We start from the raw sequence: 11,356 nt of genomic DNA on the forward strand, positions 1-11,356 counted from the left end.
GACTACGCCTAGCTGTGACCCGACCGAGGAGCAGTCCATGTCACTGGAGAGCCACACCGTGACCACTAGATATTGTACCATCCATCGTTTCCCTTTGTTAAGGCCATTGCGATAGATCCGAGAGGTGAAGATGATGCATAAGGTGGGTAACACCAGTACCTATATATGGTGGTGTATGTTGAAACACTTGAAAATGAATGAAATGCACTTAGTTTTTTAGTTATTTTTCCATTAACAACTTCAATATTAAACATGTTTGAACTGAAATAGTGGAAATAAGAAAAATTTATTGAGAAATGATTAATGAAACTAAAGAACATGAAAATATCACGTGCTAACTACATAATTAGTAAATAAGTATGTCAAATCTTTCAAATAAATGTGCCGACAGTCGGTTGATGGCACCCACTGGTCGAATGAGCAAAGGTGAAGAGGCCCATTAATAAGGACGATCGGAGGCGTTACATAGTTTTTTTTTTAAAATAAATAGATCGTGAGAAGTTGTTCTGAACTATAACTGGTTAATATTTTTGTAGATCGATCAAAGTATCGATTTGTGCGGTCAAGCACTGGGATATAGGAATCTCATCACTTGAGATACGAAGGTTATATTTTGTGTTGCATCTTTCTTACTCTTCGGTTTTTTTTTGTGTGCTTATCATACGTTTACATTCATCCAAATTGAAGTACAGACAAGTGAGAGAACTTTCATTCAACAAAGGATCGTCAAGAATCAATCCTAACTTCCACCTACAGAACGATTCGAAAGAACAACGGATTTAACACACAAACGAAAAAACCTTTTCTAAAGTGAAACATCTTTAAATCTTGTCATTTTCAACTAAATTTAAAACTTATAACAAATGGAACTTCTCATTAAAATTAGCCTATACGGGAAATCTTCACTTATACTAGATTAGATCAAAAACTTGTGTTTCTATTAGAAATCTGCAGAATTTGACCTAGACGGAAAAATTATTTAATAGTTAATTCTTAATTCTTACCATAAATAGTCGTACAAATCTTTTTTTTTTCTCTTCCCTACGTGAAATTGGAACGAAGTGGACACATGTTGTAAATGCATGTACATAAGTGTGTAGATTTGTATAATATATAATATATTACATAATTATAAACATATGTATATACACGAAAAGGGATCTATGGGGAGAGAGTAGATGACAAGGGAATAAAGGTAACACATGTGAGAAGACGCCATGTTTTGCGGCAATATCACGAGGGGTCACACTGTGCGACTTTATAATCTCGATGTTTATGTGCCTATATCTTGGCTTCTCCTACTTGAACTCTAGCTTCTATCGCACCTTCTCCGAAGTATCTCTACCACTTGGCATACAAACAGTACCAGCAAGTTTTAGGCATCAATCTTCCATTGTATTATTGGGCGAAAACTATAGTTGATAAATACGTATAATAGTTTTTTTCCTTTACCGAAAATAAATTTTGTAATGTTTTATGTTTTAGTTCAGAACTAAATGGCAGTGACTAAATTAGTCAAAGTCATTTATATATTAGTATTATGTTCTTAGTTTCTATTTAGTTTCAGTTACATGGGGGCATGGGTATGAGAACTTAGGGGGGGCGCATTGGGGTGTTCTCACCCAAAGCTTTCATCACTAAAAACAATAAAAAATATTTATTATGTTCCTAAAAAATCTATGTTTTAGAATTTTTACATTTTTTAATAAAATATACTCTCTTTGTTTCCGAAAGTAAAATTTTCTAAAGTGTTCACGCTTATTAAGAATTCAATAAATGTTTATAATTTAATTTTTTTTACTTTATTATACACTTTCCAATAACTTTTCACCAATAAAATTTAATCAATTCTAATATTTTTATTTAATATTTTTATAAGAAAAATACCTTAACATATAGAAAATTTATCTTTATGGAACAAGTAAAAAATCTAAAACATCTTACTTTCGGAAATGGAAAGAGTATTAAAACTTAGCTATAAATGCATAGTTTTTGTAATTTTATATTTCCTATATTTTTAAACCAAACAGATTTTTAAAAAAATGCAATTAAAATTCTTGAACTTCACAATTTCTCATTATTAGTTGGCAAAAATTACATTGAAAATATAAAATATGTATATTTTTGAAAAAAAAATTATATAGAATATGAAACTTTTAGGAACGGAATGAGTAATAAATTAAGAAAGAAAAAATGGGATAACTGAAGAAAATAAGCTACAAGTGCTCGGATGCGAGAAACACAAGAAAAAATCTGAGAACATGGTTCTACATGTGTTTATTTATACTATATTGTAAGAGTATTTGGGAAGAGCTTTTTTCATTGATGATGCTACATTATAACAGTTATACAATAAATTCTTCATCTTCTTTTTTTTTTGGCTAAGATGTTCACCGTTATATGAAAATAATATACTATTAAATTAAGCTGGTCTATCAACTATGACTATTGCTTTTGACTTTAAAAGTAACTTTAGATTAGTTTGCAGATGGTAAATAGTTCATAAATATCAGCATTCAAACTTGGGGAAATTTTGTTTATTTATGAATTCATTAGGTGTATCAAATCCATGTGAACCTATAACCATACATCTATAGTCTAATTAAATATCAGTTTTAGATTAATGAATCTTTACAAATAATTTATAAATTCTTAAAAATTTCAATAATATATATATAGAGTTATTAACTTGTATATAATTCTGTTTTTATATATACAAGGTTTAATAAATTTACGATATCACATTCTTTCTTTTTATTTAAATTATAAAGATATATATTATATATAAATGACATTTTATTGCATTTAAAAAAAAAGTTATACTCCTAAATTTTGCGGTTTTCCCAATCTATTTTATGTTATTTCATACTTTCTAAAATTATGTATATTATGAACTAATAGTCTAATACTAATTTCGATGTTATTTTAGAGTATTATTTATCTCAGCACTAGTCCTAAACACATGGAAAAAAAGAGAAAAACAAAGAGAACGGTGGCCAACTCCACTACGACATTGGTAATGCTAATGAATCCATTCTGTATAATCAAGAATCATATATGTTTGTAGTGGATGTCACCTAGCTACTCCAATAAAAATAAACGAATTTGTTTTATTATGACGAGAGTATATTGTCATTTGCCACTATACCAAAATCTAAATCTGGATATGTGTCTATGTTTTGTATGGTTGGATGCTAGTAGAACTACTAAATATTATGCACTTATGAATATTAAATAGAGTTGGTGTAAATAACCAAATGTTGTGTATGTGATCAGATATATGTATCAGATGTATCATTTGTTCCCACTGGATCACATACTGTCTTCTCGGATACCTTCCAACCAAAACACATTAGTAAAATAACAAGAGTCTCTCTCTTTCTCTCTACTCGTGTTGTATACTATATATATTATCGACAGTGATCTAACTTCCACTGTCTTTCGATATTCTCTCTTTCATGGCTCCTCTTCCTTTAATACCGAACCAAACCCAATCGCAAACGCGTTTATTTTCTTCAGACCCAAAGAAGAAGAAGAGCAGAAAGAAGCAAACTCCTCTCCCTCAGACACAAACACAAACGCAAACTCTGAAGAAAAAGACGGTACAGTCATCATCGTCGTCATGGAGCCAGATAAAGAACCTTTTGAGTTGCAAACAAATAGAAGGGCCACGAGTGCACGAACCATCAAAGATTACGTCATCATCTTGCGGCTCTTCTCTATGTAAGTTTAGTGATGTTATTTACGGTAACGCCCGCGTGATTCATCGCTCAGATCACTCGCCGGGGAGTAGCAATCTGGGTCAGGATGCCGGACTGTTGACCCGGAAACCTGTCACCCGTGGATCTTCTGCAACGGTTAGATCTAACGGTTGTGGAGCTTACACGTCATATTCCTCTTCCAAAGCCATGCAATTCAGAAAACTCTCTGGTTGCTATGAGTGCCACATGATTGTTGATCCATGCAGGTTCGATATTCTTACACCTCATTTCTGAATAATTAATATGCTGGTTTCTTAAATAATTGCAAATCATAGTTACAAAAAGGACTTAACATTTTTACCAGAAACAAAAATAGTTACAAAAAGGATTAATACAGAGAAATTAATTAATGATTGGTTATATATATAACTTATGACGTAGGTATCCAGTTTCACCAAGAATATGTGCATGTCCACAATGTGGGGAGATTTTCCCTAAGCTTGAAACTCTAGAGCATCATCAAGCAGTTCGTCATGCCGGTATATTTTCCCTTTAACTTGTCTTTTTGTATATATATATAATTATATATGGTGCCCAGTGATTGGAGTTTTAACTGTCGAAATCCCAAAAGAAAAAATATGAGCCCTCATAAGCACTGTGAATTATACATATCTAAAGTTCAATTATACTCGATCCTTTTACCTTATGTGTTTGCTTTCTATATAAAATACCATCGTTTGCAGTTTCCCTTTTCATTAGTTTCGAAAAGGTTAAAATATGTGTTGGTCTGTCTTTTATTTTGTTTTTCTCGTAATTGGGTCGTTGTTTTGGATATGTATGTACAGCAACATGTGTATATATATACTATATAAATAGATATATTGTACTACGATTAGAATAATTTATATGTCTTAGTCACATATTAGGCGACAAACAACATCATTATCATCATCACTAATCTACCATTCTCTGGTTCTATTCTTTTCTTTTTTTTGAGTTTTGGTATTTTCAGAGAAAAATACATGTTTTCGTGTTTGTCCCAAAAAAAGAAATTTGGAAACCAAGCAGATATTAAGATCCTAGAGGTAAATAGTGATCAAAACTAAAATAAAGCAAACCAGATTGAAAATATGAATGACTAGGCTTTTAGACTTTTAGTATGAAAACGTTTTGTAATCATGGTTTCCTTCCATTTTTTGTTTTGCTGCTAAAATAGATTCCTTCCACTTGAGGTAGATTTAAGGATATATCCACCTATATATCGACAAAACAATATGTAAAAGATCTTTTTGTAATGTTGTCAAACTTTGACAATAGTGTCGGAGTTGGGGCCAGAGGATTCAGGACGAAACATAGTGGACATCATCTTCAAATCTAGCTGGTTACGTAAGGACAGTCCAATCTACAACATCGAACGGATATTAAAAGTCCACAACACTCAGCGCACGATCCAACGGTTTGAGGATTGTCGGGACGCAGTCAAATCCCATGCACATGCCTCCACCAGAAAAGAGCCTCGTTCAGCAGCGGACGGCAACGAGCTACTCCGTTTCCACTGCACCACCGTTTCTTGCTCTCTCGGCTCCCGCGGTTCAACATCTCTATGCTCCAACTTTCCTGGCTGCCGTGTCTGCACCATTATCCGCCACGGCTTCCATGCCAAAACGCTGCGTTTAGGCGGTGGGGCCAATGAGATAAAGGGAGTGAGGACCACGGCGAGCAGCGGAAGAGCACACGATGCATCGAGGTGCTTTGACCAGAGGAGAGCGATGCTTGTCTGTCGTGTGATTGCCGGAAGAGTGAGGCGCGTGCAGAGCGATGCACAGGAAGATGAAAATGGTTCTGGCTCGTATGATTCTGTTGCGGGGCCCGCTGGGGTCTACACAAACCTCGATGACTTGGTTGTGTTTAATCCCAAAGCTATACTTCCCTGCTTCGTAGTAATCTACAAAGTTTCCGAGCCTTAAAAAAGAAATTGCACTTTGGAATGATTGGATTTGTAAGTTTTAGTGGAATGTGTGAAGCAAAGAATTGTAATATTTAGGAAAAAATAGCATTTTAATTGTGTACAATTGTGGTGGTGTGGCCTAGTCAAGACTACTCAAGAGCAAAGGACTAGTGTCTCCTTTTCTTTTCGTTTCATTTTATAATTTCCACTTAACATTTAACATACATTACTTGTTTCTACAAAAAAAAAATTATAAGAAGTACAAATTTTGGTAATTAGGAAAAAAATATGGATCAAAATCTAGACTAGTCCTTAAAGTCGGTAAGTTTTTGTCACTTAAAAGTCCTGTGACGAAAAGAAAAATTATAAATGATGATTGTAGATGATATGTGCCTTGTTTCCACATGGCAAGTCTTCAAGCACTTGAACCACATTGCTTGACCAAGCCACGTTAGATGATACGTATACGACATTTTTCACCATGCTTTTTGTTATGCTTGATTGATTAAACACATGTGTCAAGTAAATAGAAGAGTAAAGGGTGGCTTTATGTCTGTCATAGAAAGAGCAAAGTTGCAGAAAAAAGGGAAATGTGTTTAATAAAAAACTAGATGGAGAGGAGTGATGTTTACATGTCGGTTTTATATTGTAGTGGTTAACTAGTTTGATAATCTTGGCTTATCTCCTCGTCGCAACCATTGCTAAATTTACTGTGATAAACTTTGCTTATCCTCGACTCCTTTATTAATTTTAGTAACGTGGATATAAAACTAGTTTTGAAGTTTGGCGACAATTACATTCTCATGGTAAGTGCGATCATCATCACTGATTTCATGGCGGTCCGATCTAAACTCATGTCGTATAGTCAATTATAACATCTAAACAGTATCGGCTTTGATACCAAGCATTAGAAGTTGGAGCTTTCGGCCCAAAATAAATATATGTGTTTTACCGGCCGTATAATTACCACTGCTCGTGTATAGTGCAATGGTAGTGATGGTGTCACATAGTCTAATGGTAGTGACTTCGAATCTCCATACCAGCATATACTTACTATCAGACCCTAATTTTCAACATTTAGTAACAACAAAGCATCCTATTCAGTTTCAGTCAACTTTATTTTTTCACTTAGTATTTGAATGGAAGAGTGGGATAATAGCAGTTCATACATTTAAGCAGGAGAACTGCTTTTGTATTGCCATTCACATTTTAAAAAAAAATTAAAAATAATAAGCAGGAGAACTGTACACATGCTAATGTTTTTGTCTTTTTTCTGTATAAAGGCAGTTCATCTGCCTACAATACTACCCGCCCCATTTTTGATGTTGTACGTTTTGTTCTGCCTTTTTTTAGCTAATAAATATTTTTTTTCGATGAATTAATTCTACAGTTATTTATTTATTATATATTACTGAAACACTTACTAGTACTTATCTCCTATTTTGTTGTGCGCTTCTCATTTTCTCACGTAAGGTAAGTTTTCTTTTTGTTATATTTGTAATATATTTATTATTTATTATAAAATATAATATATTTAATTGAAAAGTGTTGTAAGTTTAGAAAAAAATAGTTGTAGCGTGATGTATTGTGTTTTTTTGGTTGTGGTGCTATGATGTGTCTCATTCTTTTTTGTTATGCATAAGGTAAAAAATAAATAAGTATATATAAGAGTATATTTATTTAAGAATGATAAATAAATATAAATATAAGAGTATATTTATTTAAGAAAAAATATTAAAGATATTATTAAGATATTATTTCTAAATTAATCATTTATAAATTAATATGATTTTCTGTTACAAACATGAATATTGAAATAAACTAATGAACTACTTTTTTATAAAGTTAGTTTATCATATAAATTTTAATTGTTATTATAAATATATTTATAATTATACATATATGAATTATATTTTCATGTTATGCATATATATATAGTTAAAAATTTACAAAAAGTTGTAAGCATGTAATAAAAGTTGTTATAATACACCTAGCATTACAAACAATATTGAATATATGTTATGGGCAAATCCAAATATTTTTTATTAACTATTTTATCTTTGTTTATGTATTGTTTATATATTATGTTTTTGATATTTTAGTGTAATTGTTATTGTTTAAATATATGATCTGCATTTTTAAACTGCTTTTGCCATTCATAACTTATAAAATTATTTGTCCTGCTTGATATGCATCTCTCTACATAATCCGCTTGATCTGCATGATCTGCTTGATCTGTCCTGATTGAACTGCTTTTACCATTCAGAACCTTAGTCACACCAACCTTTTTCGTGTCAACTCAGTATGTCTATCAATACTTTTTCCTTTGAAAAGAAGTTTTTCTTCAAACTTATATTTTGAAAACTGATGTGTAAACTCCATTAATAGTAGCTAAATATTTTCACCCGAGCAAGATGGTGGAACAAAGACCTGGAAGCTAATCCATTCTTCAAAGAATTCAGAAGATGGACAATGAATTTTGATCAAAATTCTCTGGATTTCCAACCCTAACAAGATCATGTATGAACATCACGTAATTATCATCATAAATGCCGCTATAAATATTAGAAAAAATTGCCAAAACGGAATAGAAAAACAAGTACATTGTCCCTTTGCCATAAATCTCTTTTTGGTCAGATTTGGACTTAGGTACCCCTGATGAACTTTGAAAAATCATATCAATTATTTTAAGAATCCTAAAAATATGGAAAAATATACAAAATGTATATAAACAAGAGACAAACATATGAAAAATACTTTGGTTGACTAAATAATTGTGGAACACAATTTCATATTTTGGTCTACCGATGGCAGAAAACATAATCTAGTGTCTACGAGGATGTAGATTGCATATTCGGTTAACTACATAAATATCTGCAAACACCAGAAATTTAAATCGACCATTTGTTATAATTCTAGCATGATAGAATTGAACGACTACTCTTTCTTTTATTTCTGAACTACGGTAGACATGGTAGAAGTAAACGACTACCATAACTTTTATTTCTGAACTACGGTAGATTTGATTTACTATTATTTCCTGATATAACTACAGAGGCCAAATGACAAAATCTGCCATGTTTCACGAGTCTGCCATAATATTATTCCATAATCTACCACATTCCTTTATTCTTCGGACAACGTAATGTACGTTCTACGAATTTCGAATTGTATAGTTTCCTTAAATATCTCCATAATCTGGTAAGAGAATATCTTCTAAATCTATTTTCCTTAAATTTCGTGTATTCCAAGTAAATTTTTTTAAAAAAAATCGTGGTCTTCTTCTTGGTGAGAGGATTTTGATATTTTTCATCCAAAAATTTTGAATTTCTTGTTGAAGAAGATGCATATCTATGCTTCTTGTGGGTTGTGGAAATTTGATCCCCTTAAAGGATGGGGATTTGCGGTTGATACGAACAAACGAGGTAGAGTATTGTACATGGAATTGACAAGTTCCTTTGAAGACCTAAGCCGTATGGTTTTAGAAGATTTTGGAATTGACCAAAACCTTGTCGAGCTTGAGTTAAGCTACTTACCTATGGAGTTAATCGGTTCAATAGACTGTCCTCCAGTTATCATTGAGAGTGATCGGCAAGTCAAAAATTTTCTTACTTATGTACGTGGAAAAACTTCTACAAGGTTGTGTGTGTCTACTTCACCTATCAGTGGAAACAACAGCAACATTGGGGTTGATAATGAGAAATCTAGCTCGCCTATCAGAGAACAAGGTGAACCTTCCTCGTTTCCACCTCGAGCTGACAGTGTTCGTTCATCTGAATCAAGCAAGGATGTTGAAGATAATTCCAACTCAAACGCCAATAAAGAAGATGATGTTCTCGCCATTAAAGCAAAAGAAGACGATAATGGAAAAAGTGTTCGGTTTTCTTTGGTGGATGTTGTGAAGAGGGGTGAAACGTTTCAAAACAAAACCATGTTGAAAGCAACTATGGAAATGTCGGCAATGACGCATAATTTCGATTACAAAGTTGTGAAATCTGACAGAAACCTTTGGTACATCCGATGCAAATACAACCCTTGCAAATGGAGTGTTCGAGCTGAGGGGTTATCAGGTTCCACATATTTCATCATCAAAAAATATGTGGCGGATCATACATGCGCTGCGTCGAGTATGAATAATGGTGGTCGGACAGCTTCTGCAAAGACAATTGGCAGTCTAATAATGCATAGGTATGATGGTGTGAAAGAAGGTCCCAAAACAAATGATGTCATACAGATTATGAGGATGGAACATGGATGTGAGATATCTAAGTCCTTAGCATGGGATGCTCGGGAGTTTGCAATTAGCATGGTTAGAGGTATTCCAGAGAAGAGTTTTGGAAAAATTCCAAAGTACTTGCACATGCTGAGAGAAGCTAATCCAGGAACACATACGTTTTATGAAACCGATGTTGATGGTAGATTCAGATTTCTCTTCGTTTCGTTTGGCCAATCAGTACGAGGTTTTCAGACAGCCATGCGACAAGTTCTTGTGGTAGATGGGACATTTTTGAAGAGCAAATACAAAGGGGTCTTACTTGCTGCGACCGCTTTAGATGGAAACTCTAACTTGTATCCTGTTGCGTTTGCGGTTGTGGACTCAGAAAATGATCGTTCATGGGATTGGTTTATGAGACAGCTAAAGGTTGTTATTGCGGACGAGCATTCTCTAGCTTTTGTGTCAGACAGAAATGCCTCACTTTGTAAGGCAATAGAGAATGTGTATCCTCTTTCTCATCATGGAATTTGCATCCACCATTTGTTGAATAATGTGGTCACACATTACAGAGGAAAGGGACTGGCTGGATTAATTGCAAAAGCTTCTAAAGCTTATAGAGTCATTGATTTTCAGAAGCGATTCCAAGCTGTCTGCAATATTAGTCCAGCTATTGGAAAATATTTAACAGATGCAGATGTTACAAAGTGGGCTCGCTGTCAGTTTCCAGGATTCAGGTATGACATCAGAACGACTAACCCAGCTGAATCAATAAACTCTGCTTTGCGCACACCAAGAGAGTATCCAGTCATTCCTTTGTTGGATAGCATCAGAGAAATGCTGACCCGTTGGTTCTTCGAACGGCGCACACGAAGCAGGAAGCACACAAAACCATTAACTATTGCCATCGAGAAAAAGATAGACAGGCGGATTAATAAGGGTAAAACGTTTCTGGTTCAGCCAGTTGATGAGTACCGTTTTTTGGTTCGCGGAGATACAATCGACTGCCTGGTTGATTTGGATAGAAGAACCTGCTCATGTGGGAAATACGACCTACTGAAAATCCCATGTAGACACGCAATCAAGGCTGGTTTAACAGTTGGTCGAGCCCCATCCTCACTAACGGATGAAATGTACACGACTTCCACTTGGAGAACAGCTTATGAAGAAACTATCAATCCAATAGGTGTTCCGGAGGATAGTTGGGTTGTTCCAGATGATGTCTGGAATGCTAATGTGGAACCTCCTGAATCAAGAAGAGGAGCAGGAAGGAGAAGAAAGCGCAGATACGAGACGGTCGAAGACAAACTTCGTTCATCGCAAGGAGCTGAAGAAAAGAAGAGGCGCAGATGCAGTCGATGTGGCGAAGAGAATCATAACAGAGCTACATGCGACAGAGTGATTTAGTCAGTTCGTTGTTTTGGATTTTTCTTGCTTTTGATTAGCTTGTTTTCATTATGGTGTTGGTTACTTGATTTACTCGTTTTGCTTGGT

At 34.1% G+C, this 11,356-nt stretch overlaps 2 protein-coding genes across 2 annotated transcripts; both read left to right on the forward strand.

Moving 5' to 3' along the window:
* Positions 1–2,445: 2,445 nt before the first annotated feature.
* On the forward strand, positions 2,446–5,873 carry LOC103833057. Its single transcript, XM_009109156.3, has 3 exons — positions 2,446–3,967; positions 4,143–4,240; positions 5,019–5,873. Exons 1-3 carry the CDS (start codon positions 3,459–3,461, stop codon positions 5,666–5,668), a joined length of 1,257 nt encoding a protein of 418 aa, XP_009107404.1. The 5' UTR covers positions 2,446–3,458; the 3' UTR covers positions 5,669–5,873.
* A 3,119-nt stretch (positions 5,874–8,992) lies between these two features.
* Positions 8,993–11,269, forward strand: LOC117127384. The gene has a single exon (XM_033277536.1). The coding sequence runs from the start codon at positions 8,993–8,995 to the stop codon at positions 11,267–11,269; it is 2,277 nt and encodes a 758-aa protein (XP_033133427.1).
* The last annotated feature ends 87 nt before the right edge of the window (positions 11,270–11,356 follow it).

The sequence above is a fragment of the Brassica rapa genome, chromosome A08 (assembly GCF_000309985.2).
Source record: "Brassica rapa cultivar Chiifu-401-42 chromosome A08, CAAS_Brap_v3.01, whole genome shotgun sequence".
NCBI classification, from domain to species: Eukaryota; Viridiplantae; Streptophyta; class Magnoliopsida; order Brassicales; family Brassicaceae; genus Brassica; species Brassica rapa.

What these genes read in the sequence shown, in the direction of transcription:
- LOC103833057 (XM_009109156.3), top strand. Translation starts at nt 3,459, where the DNA reads ATGGCTCCTCTTCCTTTAATACCGAACCAAACCCAATCGCAAACGCGT. An exon ending in ATGATTGTTGATCCATGCAG is followed by an intron (nt 3,968 to 4,142) that starts GTTCGATATTCT and finishes CTTATGACGTAG; the next exon opens with GTATCCAGTTTCACCAAGAA. An exon ending in TCAAGCAGTTCGTCATGCCG is followed by an intron (nt 4,241 to 5,018) that starts GTATATTTTCCC and finishes CTTTGACAATAG; the next exon opens with TGTCGGAGTTGGGGCCAGAG.
- LOC117127384 (XM_033277536.1), top strand. Translation starts at nt 8,993, where the DNA reads ATGCATATCTATGCTTCTTGTGGGTTGTGGAAATTTGATCCCCTTAAA.